The sequence below is a fragment of the Urocitellus parryii genome, chromosome 3 (assembly GCF_045843805.1).
Source record: "Urocitellus parryii isolate mUroPar1 chromosome 3, mUroPar1.hap1, whole genome shotgun sequence".
Lineage (NCBI taxonomy): Eukaryota > Metazoa > Chordata > Mammalia > Rodentia > Sciuridae > Urocitellus > Urocitellus parryii.
Window position 1 is genome coordinate 207,785,522 of NC_135533.1, and position 19,787 is coordinate 207,805,308.

The following is a 19,787-nucleotide window of genomic DNA, read 5'->3' on the forward strand; positions in this document are numbered from 1 at the left end:
TTCACTTTGTAGCCCTTAGTTGTCTCTTTACCTACCAAACAAAATTTATTTGTTTTTAATGTGACACCCTGCATGAGAGAAGGTATTCTGAAGTGTCTCATGAACTTTTACTACAAAGAAGTTTTTTTTTTTTTTTCATGCAGAGTATTAGTCTGGTCTTCGTAATGAAGAGAAAAACAGGCTTAAATAAACTTCATGATAAAACTACAGAGGAAAAGACCCTAGCTTCATGAATATCCCACCATGCCTAGTACACAATTTTATTACTCCTTAATGGTGAACCTCCATGGATATTTCCCAATAATACCATGCACCACTTCCTCATTCAGACCCATCCAACTGCAGTTCCATTTCTGTCAGCAATGATCTACACACTTCCAAGTCTCAGAAATACACCCTTTAAAACACTTCCAATAAATTGCAGATGAGTTAGAGATGAAAGCACACAGTGACTTTCAGCTCTGGACTGGGCTGGCTCAGTTCTCAGGTGGCCTCAGCCTCCTTCTCTTCTTGCTGAACCTTTTTACAGTACCTGCTGGGCTCTCAGACTCACCTGGATGTTGTCTCTGAAAAGCAGCCTCCCAGTAAAAGTCTGGATTCCTCCCTGGCTGGTTGATGATGGAGAGTGAAATCCTGTGCCCATATGAGATGATATGAAGGAGTGAAGCATTGGAGCCTAGCCTGACTCAGGATTCAAAAGAAATGACCATGTCTTGTTCGATCCAAGGCTGTATCCTCTGATTGACATCAGAGTGTCTATTATACCTCCCTGTGTCTGCTCATTAGGTACATTTCCTCTAGTTACTTCAGTCCCTGATCACTTGATATCCCTATGGGACACTGGTCAGAGCAGAAAGGAACTTTTTCCTGCTCTTTTTATAGTCCCAAGACATCTGGTTAGAAATCGGGTGGATCCAGTCTCTGATGCTCCTTCTCCATGAAGTCTCCTGCCCTCTAACCTCCCTATAACTTTTGATGTATTAAGTCTGAGGTACCCGACTCTTAGTCTTTGGGAACCCAAAGCACTGGCTGTAGAGGGAACACATCTATTATTATCTTCAGAAAATGGCTATTCCCCCTTCATCAAAGAAGAGGACTGCATTCATTTATTAATAATACCATGGGAAGTTACCCTTTTGCTTCATGAGGCTTTTTACAGAACATGTAAGGATGGTCATGCTTGGAACACAAGTTAAGAAACATCTGGGCTGGGGTTGTGGCTCAGCGGTAGAGCACTCACCTAGTGTGTGCAAGGTGCTAGGTTCAATCCACAGTGCCACATAAAATAAATAAATAAAATAAAGATATTGTGTCCAACTACAACTAAGAAAACAAATTTAAAAAACAAGAAATGTGAATTAATGAAACAATTAATGAAACACTTGATAATTATAAAGGGTATATATAGATGTAGTTTCGGTGATTCCATTATTGATGCTGTGGTCCAGCATCAGAGTGAAGTGCAGGCATTCTGAAGCCTTCTCCATCATGAAGGCCTCCACCCACCTCAGTTCTGATCTTAGGTGGTCAGATGTGGACTCAGTAGCTCATCTTCTGCCTAGACAAGTTGACACTTGCCCTTGTATACATCCTTTATGACAGGAAATCAAACTTATAGACTTTGGCTCCTTATATACTTGGTAGATTCCTCCTTCTTCAGTTTCTCTGTGAACTAAGTTGTAGGTTAAACCTCACAGGAAATGACCTGCTCAGAGCAGATGCTCCACAGATAGCTGCCATGGTGACCACCACCTTGCTCCTCATTGGCTCAGGTCACTGTGACATCACAAGGGTTTCCTGGCACAGGAAGTGAGTCCAGCTGTTCTTGGGAGGCAGGGAGGGTGGTGGAGTGGACGTCCTTCTAGGACCCAGGCAGGCAGCTCAGGGCCTGAGTCCACCTCCCTGTGCTGTGTTGGACTCATGGATGCTATCTCTGATCCACTCATGGTGGCTTTAAGCAGCCACAGTCAGGATTTTGGACTCTTAATCTGTTTTAGTATGGTCAGCTCTTGAGAGTATCTATGAAGATGATGTTTCTTAGTTCATCAAGTTATTCATTACGTTTTCATCTGATGGTGTGGATGACTGGGAGCTGTGGGTTGCTCTTTCCTGTTCAGCTTTATGTCACATATCACTAGCCTGGGAAAAGATATAAAAGAATGCAAAGTAGGATTTCTACTGAACGTCTATTACCTTCACATCATCTTAAAGTCCAAAACTGGTAAGTTGGAGACAATTGGGATGGTTTACTTTTGAGCTCTAATAGTTTTTATGATCCAAATTGTGATCTACAGAAAGGAAGGGGAATTTTTGAAAAGAACAAAATTGAACTTCATTAAGATTGTATAAGATTGCTGGCACCGTGGCTGGAGCCAGTAATCCTGCTGGCACAGGAGGCTGAGGCAGGGTGATCTCAAGTTAAAAGAGAGCCCCTGCAACTTAGTGAGGCCCTAGCAACTTAGCCTTCAGAAGCTGTGTGTGAATTATGGGTCTGTTTGAGCCATCATCAGGCAGGAAGGCCTTTTCTGGGAAGTCCTGGATGAAATTCCCCAGTTTGAGAAATGCCAGATCATGATGGCACCCTGCCTTAGCTCACAGCCCCAGGTTCAAACACAGCTCCGGACAGATGGGCATAACCTGCCAAGCACGAAACTACCTGCTTCCCCCACTCTTATCCTGTTTTCCTAAAGAAGCTCCTTACTGAGTCCTTTTGGTGTATACTGCTATGAATAAAGCATTTTCTCTTTGTTAGGATCAGACCCAACAAGTCTGTCTAACCCTGTAAATGTTCCCGCTTTTGAATATATAATTCTTGTCTTTATTTTTTAATATTACTTTTCTAGCTTTTATTTCCAGCTGGCCCACACTTGTGTCCGTTACCTACTCCTTCCCCACACAGGACATGGGCAGAATCTTGTTACAAAACAAAAAATAAAATAAAAGGGGCTATGGATGTGGCTCAGGGGTTAAGCACCCCTGGGTTTAATTCCTGGTACCAAAAAAAAAAATGTAAAATGTATAAGATTGCTTATTAAAGGACCCAATGAATAAAGTGTAAAAGGAAGGCATTGTTTAGAAACACACATGTACATCCAACAAAGAATTTAATTTCTCCTACAAATTGAAAAGTAATAAATACAAAATGGCAATGGATTAAAGACACCCTTTGTAACAGAATATTTATAAATTGTCAATAAACACAATAAGCAAAGCATCTATATTTTAGTAGAGTCAAGGTGACTTGGTACTCAAACTATGAAGCACCTGTTCCATCATCCTTGGTGATAATTGTCCAGGCACAGGGTCAGTATCACTGTCATCATGAGGTCAGCAGTCTGCACAGACGTGTTCTCAGGGCCCTTTTCATGTCCCTGTCCCTCAGGCTGTAGATGAAGGGGTTCACCATGGGGGTGACCAGAGTGTGCAGGGTAGAGGCAAACACCCTTTACAGGAGTTGTGTGTCTATGTGGAGCTGAGGTAGACCCCCAGGTAGGTTCTGCAGAACAGGGAGACAACTGAGAGGTGAGAACCGAAGGCAGAAAAGACCTTGTATTTCCCTCTGCTGTGGAGAGCCACAGGACAGAAGCCACATTTTTAGAATAAGAAAAAAAAAATCCCAGCAAGAGGTGGAAAAATAAATCATAATGCCTGTCACTATGTACAATATGTCGCTACTGATGAAGGTATGAGCAGGTGAGCTTAAGGACCTCAGGGAATTCACAGAAACAGTGTGGGATTTCCACGTCTGTGCAGAAGGAGAGCCTCGGTACACTCACACTCTCAGGAAGGGCTCCCAGCACACTGATGAGCCAGCTCAGGAGAACTGAGCATAGAGCTTGGGGCTCATGAGGACTGTGTAGTGCAGGGGCCGGCAGATGGCCATGAAGTGGTCCTAGGCCATCACAGTAAGAAGTCTGTTGTCCAGCAGTCCAAACAGTGAAGAAGTACATCTGGGTGATGCAGCCTTGCTCTGTGTCTGGATGTTCACCAGCATCTTGGGGATGGTGCTGGAGTTGAAGCAGATGTCCACAAAGGACAGGTTGGAGAGGAAGAAGTACATGGACATGTGCAGGTGGGGGTCTGATATGACAGCCAGGATGATGAGCAGGTTGCCAAAGATAGTCACCAGGTACAAGGACAGGAACTGCCCAGAGAGAACCGACTGAATCTCTGGTTTCTCAGAAAGTCCCTGGAGGAGAAATATTGAAGTCCCAGAGTGTTTTTTTCTGGTTCCATGTAAAGCAAATGTCTCCAGGGGAGAGGCAGCAGTCGGGGAAGTGAGGAGTCTGCAGCCATCTCCAGAGCCTGGCTGCCTGGGGCTTGGACTCGGTGTTCCAAGGAGAGGAGGCATTAGCTTTGTGGTTCCTTCTCTAGTGATGGCCAAATTGGGCTTCTTAGTGCAATCAAATTCCCTTTGTAGCCCCCACTGTCTGGAAAACCCAGACACAGAACCTAATTTGGTATCCAAAGATGAATGTTAACAGAAGGAAGAAAGAAAAAATATACATATACATATACATATATATATGTATAGTTGAAGAGAAATCAATGAAATAGAGACTAGCAAAACAATAAAAAGATCAACAAAAAACTAACTTGATTTTTTTCTGAACAAAATCACTTTCAACTAAAAAATATAAAACACTGAATTAAGTGAAACCAAATGAAAGTGGAGAAATGACAGCTGTCACCATAGCAATACAAAGAATCAAAAAAGTACCATGAAAATATGCCAGTATATGGGAACACCAAGAGAAAAAAAAACAATCTCTGGACACAGAAAATGTACCATGACTGAATCAGGAACAAATGAAAAATCTGAACAGCCTGATAGGAGTGGAGAGAATGAACCAGACCCAGGACCTGATGGCATCGCTGCTGAGTTCTACCTAACAGGTGAAGACCTAACAGCAGGCTTCTTAAACCTCCCTCCAAAATTAAAGAGATGGGAACTCTTCCCAGCTCCTTCTATAAGGAGATCACTACCCTAATACCAACTCCAGACAAGGACACAGAAGATTATAGGGAAGTGTCCCTGATGAAGATCAATGCATAAACCCTCAATAAAATACTGACAAACCAAATCCAACAGCACATTAAAATGACGACACCCTTATCAAGTAACATCTATCTGAAGCACAAAAGGACATAAGTCATTCTTGGTACATTACAGCAACAGAATGAAGAACAAAAACTATCTGATCATCTCAATAGGTATAGAAAGAGCTACTTGGTAAAATTCAATATCACTTTACAGAAAAGCTCTCAACAAATTAGGTGTAGAAGGAATGGTCCTAAGCACAATAAAGGCTACCAGTGACACACCCACAGCTTACATCATACTGAAAAGCTTTCAGCTTTTTCTCTAGGACCGGTACAAGAGCAGCATGCCCACCATCAGTAGTACTCATCATAGTACTGGAAGTTCCAGCCAGAGCAAGTAGGTAAGAGAAAGAAAGAGGCCACCTAAATTTGGGAAAGAGGAAATCAAATTACTCATTTGCAAAAGACATGATTTTTTACATATTTCCCATTGACACATAATTATAGATAATTATGGGGCACAGGAATTATTTGAATTGTGCATACCCTATGCAATGATCAAATGAGGGTTATTAGCATGTTCATCTCCTTAAACATTTATTATTTCTTTCTTTGTGTGTGGAGCCCAAATGTCTATTGAGCACTGTGGCAAAGAGTAGGCAGACCCTGTCCTCAGGGTGTTTCCATTCTGTTCCATGTTGAGAGTCTAACTCCTACTGGGCACAACTGTGTAGGTCCCATAACCACCCTGAGCGTGATTTGTATGAATGTAGAGTGAGGTCATGGTGGTACAGAACACAAAGAATGAACTTCTTGTAAAAACTAACAAAGAGTTCGTATAAGTTGCTAACCTCAGGATTACATCCATAAAAATAGCCAACTACCTCTTTGAATGATCAAAATATTTATAGAAACAGGACTCAATGACCGCTCTCCACATGGGTTACAAACATGGTATTTTTTAAGTATTGAAAAGTGTTACATATGCAAGGATCATAGAAAATAATCCATTTTCTCAAAATATCAGGTGCTATGTCCCCAACACAAGCTAAGGTTTTGTGGATCCTGAGGACCTGGCCAAGACAGGTTCATCCATCCAAGGTGTTGGAGAAGACTTTCAGTCAGGGTTGGGTCAGGTGTTAGGAATTCAGCTCTCTGGAGGCCAGAAGATTACACGGAGAAGAAGAAACAAAGAGTGATTCCCTTGGAATTTAATTTGGTGTCTTGGGAGCAGAAATCAGCAAGAAAAAAAAAATGCTTCCAGTGCAAAGCAAAGTCCCAGAGGAACATGATGCCTAATGAGCAGACTCACAGAGCTGGAGGTAGCTCCCTGCCCTTTTCCGTTGCTGCCTAAAACTTGAATTGCATGAGACACAGCTTTTTTTACTTAGGAGCCTGGCATCTGGCTCAGGGACTGATGTGTGACCCCTTCCTGCTGGCTAGTTGGAGAACATTGCTTCAGTCTCCATCATCGCACATCCAGGGAAGAATTTGGTTCCATGAGACCCTTCATTCAGAACCTGCCCAGGTGAGTCTGAGAGCCCAGCAGGTGCTGCAGGAAGGCATCAGAGAGCAGGCTGGAAGCCAAGAACATGGCCCTAAGGTCACTTGGGAGCCAATCCAGCCTCGCCCAGAGCCATAGATTGCTATGGTTGTTTGCTCAATTATTTGATTATACTGTGATGCATGTATTTACTATGCTAAAAACAGGAGTGAACAGTGAGCTCAGCAATGCCAGGCAGGTCCTTGATGACCATGGGGTGAGGGAAAAAGCAGCCCCATCAGAAGAGGGAGTGGTTTCAGTGTAAGCAGAGCATGTGTCAAACAATTGTATGGAAAAGAGAAATGTGCATTATTTGTAGAGGGACCCAAATGAAAGGAGGCATTTTTTAATTTCCGAGATGGAGCAGCATTTTTATCTGCTCATTTTTTTATTAGGTTGTTTTAGTTCTACATAGCATTAGCATTAATTTGGATGTAATTATACAAGCATGAATTACAATTAGCTCCAATTCAGTGCCCAGGAATTCCCTTTTCCCTCCTTCATTCCTCCACCTGTTCCCTTTCCTCTTCTATTTATTTTTAATTAGAGTTTTGTGGATCTCCATGATGGTAAACTCCCTGGTACATTCACATAGGTACACAGGAAATTGAGGTCAGATTCAACCACAGTTTCTCCATTTCCCCATCCCTCCTCCCTCCCCCTCAATCCCTTCTTCTGCTCCCTGATTGCTCTTCTATTTTCACACAATGCCCCCTTTTTCCTTATTTTTGTCTTGCTTCCACATTCAATTTTCTTGTTATTATCAGGTGCCCATTTTCGACATTTATCAGTATTATGATGGGTGGAATTTGCCAGTTTATTTTTCTTTATTAACGTTGGGAATGATTATTTTGACCACCAAAAATTTTAGATTCTATTTAGTAAAATATGTGTATCTTATTACTTTTGAGTTTCTTGCCTTATTTTAGATGATTTTGCCCACTCATAAGTTTTATATGTCATTTCCCCAATGTTCCTCTAGAATGTATTGTTTATTTTCATACTGAGTCTTTAAGTTCTTCAGATTTGTTGTGAGACGTGAGCAAGGGGGCCTCCTTCAATATTTCTGGGCAGGTAGCCATTTATGTCAGTCTTTTAAGAACCTTTCAATGTTCCTTCTATTAAATAGAAATACAACCCTGTCTTATTTTCAGTGTCTGTATATCCCGAGGCTGAATTCCTGATTCATCTAACAAATAGTAACTAACCAGCCGCACAATCTGAGGAAAATCTTTGATTATAATCTTTTATGTCTAAGTCTCTGCTGATTTAATTACAAATCCATTTGATCACATCAAACTATTTTTTATTATATATCTTCATTCACATACTGCTTGATGCTCCATTCCATTTTATTTAACAGTTTTTTAAAACCTTTCAGTTTAGCCCAGTTTTATTTCCCTGCCATTCTTTTGGTTAGACAACCTTCCTTTACTTTAATTTGACTCTAGATAATGTGTGCACATGCCATTGTGAAAACAGGAAGGCGAACCACACAGGTGAAGTCAGCTCTTTGGATCTTGCCTCATGAGGCCAAAGACAGTTGTACCTTGTGTTAAGTGTGTGCTGTGATGGCCTCGGGGATAGGCCACATGCAGGATTTTATTCATTGTGAAAGACGGTCCTGTCATGATGTGTGCAGGAGTTTATAGAATATGCTGTTAGGAGTCCTTTTCCTGTTGACTGAGCACTACAACCTGTGAACTAGAGGGTGCCCACTGGGTTTGTCCCCGGAGTTCCAAACAGAAAGCCCAGGAATAACACAGAAAGACACCATGCGAGTCCGTGGAGAGGGGTCCATCTTAACCACTACTGTCCATAGTCACCAGTTGGTATTTGTCTTTTAGCATCTGGCTTACTTCATACAATGGCAAATACCAATTGGTTTTCACTGTGGAATCCAAAGAACGTTAATCTCACAGAAGTGGAGAGAACAGTGGCTACCAGAGAGTGTGGAGAGGAAGGGGAACAGAAGTGGAGAAGAGTTGATAAATGAGCACAAATTCCCAGTTAGGCAGCTGCGTCAACTTTGGTAATCATTTTCACAGTAGTGTGTCTGTGGTTAACAAATAGGAATCATATATTTCAAAATCACCAGGAGCAGGAGTTTTGAATATCCTCAGCACAATGCAATGATTAATATTTGGGGTAATGGATATGTTAATTACCCTGATTTGATCATTGCACAATGTATACATGTCCTGAAATCCACATTATACTCTTAAATATGTACCATTATGTGTGTCAATTAAAATGAAATTAAACATAAATCCCAATTAGACAAATCAGTTTTAAATGGCACAGGAAAACATCTCTTTATATTTTATATAAAATGTACAAATTTTGTTTTCCTGTTTTGAATTTTTCTTTTTTCTTTCCTCTGATAAAGATAAGTTATTATTTGCTTTTTCCCCAGGTATATCAATCTTCAACTATATTGGCACAAAAAATATTATTATTACGTTTGTTTTTGAGAATTTTGTGTTTTTTAAATTGATTTAAAAAATAAATGACAGCAGAATGTATCACAATTCTTATTACACATTTACAGTACACTTTTTCATATATCTGGTTGTATATAAAGTATGTTGACACCAGTTTGTGTCTTCATACATGTACTTTGGATAATGATGTCCATCACATCCACCATCCTTGCTAACCCCCTGCCCACTCTCTTTCCCTCCCACCCCTCTTCCCTATCTAGAATTCATCTATTCCTCCATGCTCCCCCTCCCTACCCCAGATCCTTAACAGATACAATGACTTGGGATGCAGCCATAGATGAGGAATTTTATTTCTTTCTTACTTTCTCTCCAAGTCCACCCAAGCTTATTAGAGCTTTTCCCCCATTTAAGCCATTTCATTGGCTCTCTGCTTATTTTGAAGAGTTTTTATATTTCCTGGGTTTTGCTTTTCTTGTAATGCTGTGCTGGGGATGAAACCCAGGGTCAATCCTCCTTCCCTTCCTCTTTCTTTTTCTTTATTTTTCCTGTGCTGGGGCTGGAACCCAGGGCTTTGCACATGACAGCCAGGTGGGCTATCACAGAGCTACATGCCCAACCTGTCTGATGTTTCCTTGTACTCAGGGCAGAAAATGGCCAAAGCCAAAAAGAACTCCAGGATGACATGTGTATGGAATATTTAATAACAGGAATTTATGGGTACTATTTGTCCAACCTGATAAAGATAAGTTAATATCAACAGATTTCCTGGTGTTTACTCCTTCCTAAGAGTGCCCTGGGCATGACAGGAAGCCACTCTTAACATTGCCCTAGAAGACCATATCATGTGTGTGTGTGTGTGTGTGTGTGTGTGTGTGTGTGTGTCTTTAGTTTCTAGGCTCAATATATTGCAAAACATAACCCATAACCCAAATACCAGAAGATAAAACAACAGATGGAAATAACGAAGGGATGAATTTTTATTCAGAAGGCATCCTGGCAACCAACTTAAAATGCAAATGCAATATGTGCCCACAGTCTCCTTGGGGCTGAGCACTCAGCAGCAATGAGGTCACTGTGAGCTTCATTATCCTCTAACACCAGCTCACATCCCTCTCCCCCTTTCTTATTCCACTGGTCACACAGTCCTTGCTGACCCTGGACATCTGAAACAGGCACCTCCCTTGGGACCTTTGCACTAGCTTTCTCCTTTCCAGACACACTCTTTTACAGATGACTCCATGGATCCTCCTGACTCTTCCTGGGTCTCTTTTCCAGTGCCAGCCTCTGCCTGTCTTTCCTGAACACTCAGCAGAGAAGAAGACTTTCTCTCCGCAATCTCCTTCACATCTGCCCTTTGTTCTTCAGAGAACCTGTTAACTTCTGGCATGCCACAGGATCATTTCTTGACATTTGTGTGTACTCTTCCTCCATCATTAGATAAAGGAACATTTGTCTTTTAGCATTGACCAATCACTGCCTAGACCATGCCTGGAACATGATGGTCACTAAATGATATGCCTCAAATACATGGGAAAAGGTCAAATCCCCAATACTTGGGGGAAAGGCTAAGAGTAAGACAGGTATTCCAGATCAGAGATGACAGAGGGATCCCTGAAGAAAAGGAGAGTCACACCAGAACTGAGACATTGGTGTCCTAACTGCATAATAGAAATGACTGCATTCCCATCAGGTTAGCATTGCATAGTTGCTTCATGTCTCTTTTCTTTCTCTCTCTCTCCCCAGTTACATTAAATACATGGGGACAGAAAATGACACAAGAATTTCAGAATTCCTTCTGCTGGGGTTTTCAGAGGACCCAGAACAGCAGCCCCTAATATTTGGACTTTTCCTCCCCATGTACCTGGTCACTGTGCTAGGGAACCTGCTCATCATCGTGGCCACCATCTCAGACTCCCACCTGCACACGCCCATGTACTTCTTCCTCTCCAACCTGTCCTTTGTGGACATGTGCTTCACTTCTACCACTATCCCCAAGATGCTGGTGAACATCCAGACACAGAGCAAAGTCATCGGGTATAAAAGCTGCATCACCCAAATGCATTTCTTCTTGCTCTTTTCAGTGGTAGACATCTTTCTGCTGACCATAATGGCTTATGACCGCTTTGTGGCCATCTGTCACCCCCTGCACTACACAGTCATTATGAAGCCCTGGTTCTGTGTGTGGCTGGTTCTGGTGTCCTGGGTTGTGAGTATGTCACATGCATTGTTGCAAAGCTTAATGATGTTGCGACTGTCTTTCTGCACAGATTTGGATATCCCCCATTTTTTCTGTGAACTTAACCAGGTGGTCCACCGTGCCTGCTCTGACACTTTTCTAAATGATGTCGTGATATACTTTGCAACTGTGCTACTGGCTGGTTGTCCTGTTGCTGGTATTCTGTACTCCTACTCCAAGATAGTCTCCTCCATCCGTGCAATCTCATCAGCTCAGGGCAAGTACAAAGCCTTCTCCACCTGTGCATCTCACCTCTCTGTGGTCTCCTTATTTTATGGCACAGGCCTGGGTGTGTACCTCAGTTCTGCTGTTACACAAAATTCACACTCTATTGCAACAGCCTCAGTGATGTACAGCGTGGTCACCCCCATGCTGAACCCCTTCATCTACAGTCTGAGGAATAACTACATCAAGAGTGCTCTGAGAAGACTCTGTGAGAAAGAGAAACTGAAAGCATCAGTTGTGCTGAGTCTGAAGAAGTGCCCATGATTGCAGGGCTCAGAGCCTCAGAGCCAGAAACTGGGGTCCTACCAGAAGGTGGAAGGAGAACTTGCTCTTTCTACTTTACTGCTGTAGTTTTACTTTCTTTGATTTCAGTTTCTCCATATAACTCAATTACGTATTACAAACTCCTGCTTCTGGATTTCTCCCCAAGAAAGAAGTGCTCCATCTCAGGATGTTGCAGTCTTAGGTGTAAAGCAAACACCAAAGTTTGCTTTTATACTTTTGATAGCTTAAGGTGATTTTCTTTGTACATTCATGAAATTGAGCACTTTTCACATTTATGAGCCACTTGAATTTATTCTTCTAAATCACTGGGTCACAAACTTATTAGACCATTCTGTGTTTTTAAAATTCTAATTGGTTTGAAATAATTTGCATATGCCTGTTTGCTATTTTGAATTTAACTTAATATTGTTTATATTTGAATTAAATATTCTCGTGTATATTTGAGGTTTATAACATGGTATTATGGGATTTACATAGATAGCAAAATGTTACCAAAGCAAGTCACTTTTCCTTAATATACAATATATTACATATTGTACTCTAAGGCTTTGTATCTTAACAATATTTTCAACATGAACATTTTTAAAAATATTTTTGAAAATATCTTAATTATACAAAAATATGGGGCTATAATTTGATTATATATACGTGTATATATATATATATATATATATATATATATACTGTATATATAATGTATATATATATATACTGTATAATGATCAAACCAGGATAATTATCATTCATATTTGTGAACGTCTAGAGCATTCGGGTCCCTGGGTAAGGGTCGTGCGAAATAACCAGGACACAGGGGATGCAGAGCAAAGGCAGCAGTTGCGACTGCATGCTGAGGTTTATTTGCAAGTTCCTTTTATATTCTTCTTCTAACAAAGCAAGCAATTCTTCAATAACACTTTACCCGCATTGCCCAAACACCACGCCTCAGTGGGTACACAGAGCTAAACTCAGATCGTTCCTGTTCATTTGATAAGCACCCCCCAAAGTTCTTTGTAGACATTATCTAATCCCCTGAGGATGCATTTGTTTCTTTGGAATGTACTGTTCCCAGGACAAGTATGCAGGAAGCTTCTTCCTCTTGGCCAAACCATGCAGAACTCGTGACTTGCGATAAGGGGAAGAGAACTTTTCCTCCTCCTAACTGAGGTTTGCCTCAGCTGACCTAAATCACAGCCACAACTCTTGCAAAATGTCAGGCCTGAGGGAGCTAAACTCTGCACACTCAAACCCCAACACATATTTATTTTTAAAAGTTTAAAATTTTATTTGATTAATTTAATAATTCTACATAGTTATGGGAAACAGTGTATTGTTTCCAATACATGTAAATAAGTGTGAATCAAATGATCCTATTTCCATCATTCTGTTTGGAGATTTTGAGATCCTCTTTTCTCATTGTTCACAACTACAATGGGTTACTTTCTAGGATAATCACCCTTTCAGGCTGTTGAAAAATACAACTTATTTCATTGTGTCGACATCTCTGGGTGCTGGCTCTCTAAACTCCCACTGAACCATTTCCCAACCTCTGTACATATTCCCAATCACTAGTACACATTTCAATTACCTTTAAAAAAACTGCATATGAGAAACAAGATGCAGAATTTGTCTGTCTGCATGAACCGTACTTCATGAAAAATAATATCCTGGGAATGTGCATGACTTCAGGGCAATTGAGACCATTGAACATGTTCTCAGTTCTACTCCTATATTTCCTCCATTTCTTCAAAATGTGTATCCTCTTGGACTCTGTACTCCAAATTCAATTGATTATGGTTATTTATGTTAACAAATCAAACTTTATTTCAACAAATCATCCAAGCACCACTCATTTCAAAATCCTTCTCTTCCCCATGGATTTTTGATGTTCATTATATAATACTTTTTAATTTGATTGAAGATTTTGTAATAATTCGGCTTTGCTGAGATGTTAATTTAGATTTAGGCTAATTTTACCATGTTTTGAAAACAATGTTTTTTGGTACATAATAAAAAGCAAGTCAAAATTTCCCTTTTACTTCCTGTAACATAAAATAGTCTTGCCCAGTTTTTCTCGATGAAAACACAGCTAAATTGCCTTTCCAGTTTCTGTCTAATCTTGGCTTTTTCCTCAATACCAGAATGTGGATATTTTTAGAGCTGTCAATACATTCTGTCAAACAGTTTAATTATAAGGGCTGCTGTGTGTGTTTGATTCTTTCCACTTATTAACAACTAAAAAGAACAATATTTTATTACCTTCAAGTCATTGAGATAGGAAACCCAATGTGTGTTTTGTTTGGGTGCAGGAAGTTCTATCAAGAGCAATTTAGACAAGAGAAATAGTATCTAAGTTAGAAAGCAAGAAGTCAAATAACCCATCAGCAGATGACATAGTGTTTTAAAGTTCATTTTTTTGTTGGACGAATAATTGCATATCTTTATGGGATACCGTAATAATTTGAAAGGAATTTATCAATAATCAAATCAGGGTTATTGGTATTCCAGTCTCCTTAAACATGTATTGTTTCTTTATGCGTGGAACCTGAATGTCTATTGAGCACCTGCTATTTCCAGCCATGTGGACCCTGCCAATTGTGTCCACAAAAACCCAAAGGATCATCAGAGGCTATAAAAATAACTAAACCCTCACAAATTGGAAAATCAGGAAGAAATGGATAAATACCTGGACATGTACAACCTGGATATATGCCACCTTCAGATATTGAACCATCATTAATAGAATCTCTGAACAGACCACTAATGAGTGAAATGTGGAATCTGTAGTAAAAGTCTCCTGCAGGTAGGGGCCCACAGTGCTGCACCCCAAGTGTGTCAACTTGTATGATCACAATTTGCTGACTCCCAGGAGCAGGGCATTTCTGGACCCACTTAACTCCCCAAGAGACTTACCTGGTATCATAAGGAGCTTAGTAAATGTGGAATATATTCTCAATAGCTGATGTGGAACTGATATGGATTTGATATGGAGATGATCTTATTGTACCATGTGACTCTCTGTGAACTCTAAAACATAACTTGCTCCTCATATCAGCTTCATACAGCAGGTGGGATCTTCAGGTACTTGTAAGCTACTATTTGCAGATACTGAGGTACCAACCCAACATTTGACCACTGGAGGTCAGATGTGAGGTGCATGTAGACAACAGGTGCATGTGTCTGGAGGTTTTCACAAAATGTGAAAAACAAATGAGAATATATGTAAGATACTAATCTCAGGGCAACATGCATAAAAAGATTCGAGTGTATTACTTAAAATTGCTAAATATTTTCTAAATCAAGGAGTAAATAATTGTTCTTTACATTGTAAGTATGTATTGTAAGTATGCATCTGTGTCCCCAACACATACAGGGCTCTGGGGATCCAAGAGGCCTCATTAAAGCAGGTACCTCAGCGTCAGGCTTGGAAGAAAACTTTAAATAAGGGCTGGGATTAGATGTTAGGAGGTTAGAGCTCTGGAAGGCAGAAAAGCTAATGGAGAAGAAGTAAAAATAATGGATTCCCCTGGATTTTCACCTGGTCTCTTGGGAACAGAGAATCTGCAGGGGAGAGAAATCTTTTTTGCGTAGAATCAAGTCCCACAGAGGAATGAGGTGCCCCTGGGTTGGAGTTGCAATAGAAAGGTCTAATGAGAAGTCTCAGGAGCTGTGTATATCTCCTCTGCTGTGCTCTCTCAGAATACTTGACCTTGGGCAGGGCAGGATGTGATTGTTCTTTCTGAGGTCTAAAGTCTGGCTCTGAGACCAATGCTTGACTCATTCCTCCTGTCTTTTCTGGGTCTCCAATCTTCATCTGCAAGTGTTCAGAGAGGAATCCGGATTTCCACACAGAGCCCTTCTGCTCAGAGTGTTCATCCGGGTCAGTACAAGATGTAGCCAGTCTGGCAGGAGAGGTTCATAGAATGGATGCCAAGGGTGCTCATCTGAGGTCCTCTGAGCCAAACCTGACTCACCCTGAACTGAGACAGGGCAGTCATCAGGGCTGTTTGCCCACTTGATTTATTGAGTTAATTAATCTACATATTTATGATGCTAAGAGGGAAGTGTCAGATGAACTCAGTATTGCAGGGTCATCACTGGCAATGAAGGTAATCAAAGCACAATTTGAAGAGGGTATGGGAGGGGTACTGTCATTTCAGTAAAAGTAGATAATTTTTCCCCCCGAGGATCTTTGCAATTAAGGGGAATAGAGAAATAGGGCCTTTGCTACAGATGGAAACATTTAAATGAGGGCATTTCGATTTTATTTCTAAGATGGAGCATATATGAGTATACCTTCATATATGAGTATACTGATAAGATTAGACCAATGGATGACTTGCGAATCTTACCTGGCAACAACAGTCATGTGTCAATCATATTGCAGTATCTTCTTTCATGTTCACATTTAAAAAGTTATTTTGTAGGAGAAAGGGACCACACTTACTAGTTTTGATTGCAAGTATTTCCCAAAGCATTATGTTAAATATATCTTGAGTTTGTTAGTTTTTTTTTTTCTGTATTTGAAAATTTCTGTGGGAACACTTTGTTTGGTGTGGAAGGTACAAAAAGGTTTCATTCCTGTTTTTTTTTTTTAATTGCACTTATTCAAACTTAAGGATAGGAGTTTTCACCAACTTAGGGTTTGCCACTTTGTTCCACAATGTAGTAAAATTGTACTTGGAGGGAATGTGTGAAAGTTTACAGATTCTTTGTTGTCACACACTCGCTCAACTCCTGCACTTTTCCTACCAATGAATAATCAGCCCTCTACACACATCATGCACCCTGCTTGTGTTTAGGGCAGCCTGCTTCTCTACTGTGCATCTGCCTTGCTGCCTTGTTCAGTGGTACCTTAAGGAAGTTTCTCCCATCAAGTGCAATGCAATTTATTTAATAGACTATGTACAATGTCATGGTATACAGCAACATTTATTCTTTCGATGACCTTTGGTATTTTTCCTCATTAAATTGATATGATCTATCATGATTTATACAAAGATATTTGGAGATTGTTTATTTAAAACTGTGGCTCTCAATAAGATATACTTCCCCCCCCAGGGGACATTGAGAACTAGCTGGAGATGATTTTGACTGACACTGAAAAGGGTGAGTGGACCAGAATGTTCTGTTAAACATCCTACAGGGTACAGGACAGACATGACCACCGTTGATCATCTCACCCAGAATGTCCATATTCCCTTAACTTAGAAAATTTGAGTTGAAAATTATCTGAATTTTTCATACTTATCGTCGCCTGTAGATATTGTCCCAAATTAATATAACACTTCTATTTCTGCTCCTGTTTAAACCTTGGACCTCATAATGTGACAGGTTAAAATTTCCCCACATAGATAGGTTTGAAAAAGGTTTACTACTACCACTTCCTTCAATTACTAGTAAGTTTGAGCAAATATTCTTAATCCCAATCACCATTTCAATTTTTCTGTTATCAATCTGTGCCTGCTTTTCAACATTCATCAGCATTTTCAGGTATTTTTATAGGTTATTTTATTCAATTCATTTTTGAAGAATACTTTTTGTCCATAAAAAGTTTTAAATTGCATTTCAATACGTTTTTTCATGTCTGAGTTTCTTGCCTATTCAAATTGATTTTGCCCATCTATGAGCTTTTCATGATGGTTTCTTGATGTTCCAAGAAAACACACTCTTTATTTTCTTACTCAGTCTTTCTCTGATTTTTTAAAAAGAAGGCGTGACATTGGGACCAACCTCATTCTCCTCTGTGTAGGCAGTCATTTATGTCAGCTTTTATGGGACTACTAAACCTTTTCCAGCTCAAGTGAAATACAATCTTTTCAAGTATACTGAGACTTAATTTCTGACTCACTAACAAATAATAACATTTGTATGTTCTAGAACATTCTAGTAACATTATTTTATTTTATTTCTAAATACTTACCATTTTAATTAGGAGTCCACATTGATATCATTAAAGAATTCCTATGTTATATCTGTTTCAGTTCATGGTCAATGCTTCATTCAATTTTTGTTTAATAGAGTTTTTTTTTAAACCGTTCTATTTAACCTGGTTCTGTTCCTTGCCATTCTTTTTGTTTTAATACTTTCCTTTCCTTTAAATGCATTTTTACACAATGCATACTGGTTCATATACTTCTCTGAGAATACAATGCTGAATAAATAACGTGAAATCTACTGCTCATTTGTAACCTGCAATATAATGGCAAACAGATCATAATCAAATAAATTTGGTCATGACACAGTGTCCCTAGGAACGTGTTATGCAGAGTATTATTCAATGTGAAAGGACATGACTGTCTTGGGGTGTGCAGAATTTTGTAGAGGCCTTTACTTACTTGTCGGGTTCATATGGACATAGTTATGGATGCCTATATCATAAATTGCTCCATCATAATCCCTGGTACTACCTCCTCCCTTTCATCCTTCCTTCCCCTCACCCTCTGTTGGTTTTCTTTTATTATTTTTTTAATTGGCGTATTATAGTGATGTATGAAAGTGGAAATCATTGTGACATATTCACACATACACATAGCATATTTGGGTCAAAAATTTTCAGCAGTTCCTCCCTTTATGGATCCTTCCTCTCCTTGCTCTGATGCCCTTCCTTTTCGCCACTGCTCTACCCTCTATTTTCCTGGGTTCGACCCCTTTTAAAACATTCCTCTCTCTCTCTAGCTTTCATATGAGAGACAACTTCAGGCCCTGGACATCTGAGCCTGCCTATTTCACTTAGCATCATGCTCTCCAGATGCACCCATTGGATAACAAATGGCATGATTTCATCATTATTTAAAGAATTTCTTCATACAATTTTAGAATACATGACTCCTTGAAGAAAGGTGGAGAATTGGAAAGGAATTTCTAATCAGAGATGCAAGGTGATGCATTAAAGGTGATCAGATTCATAAATGAAATATAAAGGTAATTTCTGAACAGTGAAATAGAAATTCTAAAAAGATTAGTAATGCCTCTCTCTCTCTCTCTCTCTCTCTCTCTCTCTCTCTCTCTCTCTCTTTCTCATGTTCCTGTGATAGTCACATCAACCACATGGAACTGAGGAATGACACACAAATTTCAGAATTCCTTCTTCTGGGATTTTCAGAGGACCCAGATCTGTTGCCCCTCCTCTTTGGGCTTTTCCTGTCCATGTACATGGTCACTGTGCTGGGGAACCTGCTCATCATCCTGGCCACCATCTCAGACTCCCACCTGCACACGCCCATGTACTTCTTCCTCTCCAACCTGTCCTTTGTGGACATCTGCTTCACCTCCACCACCATCCCCAAGATGCTGGTGAACATCCAGACACAGAGCAAGGCCATTACCTATGCAGGCTCCATCACCCAAATGTATTTTTTCCTACTCTTTGCAGGGTTGGACATCATTCTGCTGACCATAATGGCCTATGACCAGTTATGTGGCCATCTGTCACCCCCTGCACTATACAGTCATCATGAACCCCAGGTTCTGCATGCTGATGGTTCTGGTATCCTGGATCATCAGTGGCCTGCATTCCTTGTTACACAGCTTGATGATGCTGTGGCTAACCTTCTGCACACACCTGGACATCCCCCACTTTCTCTGTGAACTTAACCAGGTGCTCCACCATGCCTGTTCTGACACTTTTCTTAATGACATGGTGATGTATTTTTCAGCTGTGCTGCTGGCTGTTGGTCCCCTTACTGGTATCCTTTACTCCTACTCCAAGATCGTCTCAGTCCCCTCCATCCGTGCAATCTCATCAGCTCAGGGCAAGTACAAAGCCTTCTCCACCTGTGCATCTCACCTCTCTGTGGTCTCCTTATTTTACTGCACAAGTATAGGTGTGTACCTCAGTTCTTCTGTGACACAAAACTCACACTCAAGTACTATAGCTTCAGTGATGTACAGTGTGGTCACCCCCATGCTGAACCCCTACATCTACAGTCTGAGGAATAAGGGCATCAAGAGCGCTCTAAAAATCGTCTTTTGGAGGGAAACTATAAAAGGGTCATTGAATCAATTCTCATGA

At 40.4% G+C, this 19,787-nt stretch overlaps 1 protein-coding gene and 2 pseudogenes across 1 annotated transcript; 2 read left to right on the plus strand and 1 right to left on the minus strand.

Annotated features, from left to right (window-relative positions):
* Positions 1-3,319: 3,319 nt before the first annotated feature.
* Positions 3,320-5,411, minus strand: LOC113178298 (olfactory receptor 7A17-like; annotated as a pseudogene).
* Positions 5,412-10,786: 5,375 nt separating this feature from the next.
* Positions 10,787-11,755, plus strand: LOC144253846 (olfactory receptor 7A10-like). The gene has a single exon (XM_077796510.1). It carries the CDS (start codon positions 10,787-10,789, stop codon positions 11,753-11,755), a length of 969 nt encoding a protein of 322 aa, XP_077652636.1.
* A 7,068-nt stretch (positions 11,756-18,823) lies between these two features.
* LOC144253847 (olfactory receptor 7A17-like) lies at positions 18,824-19,787 on the plus strand (annotated as a pseudogene).

Bases quoted from the DNA above. Each gene is read 5' to 3' on its own strand.
- LOC144253846 (XM_077796510.1), top strand. From the start codon at position 10,787: ATGGGGACAGAAAATGACACAAGAATTTCAGAATTCCTTCTGCTGGGG.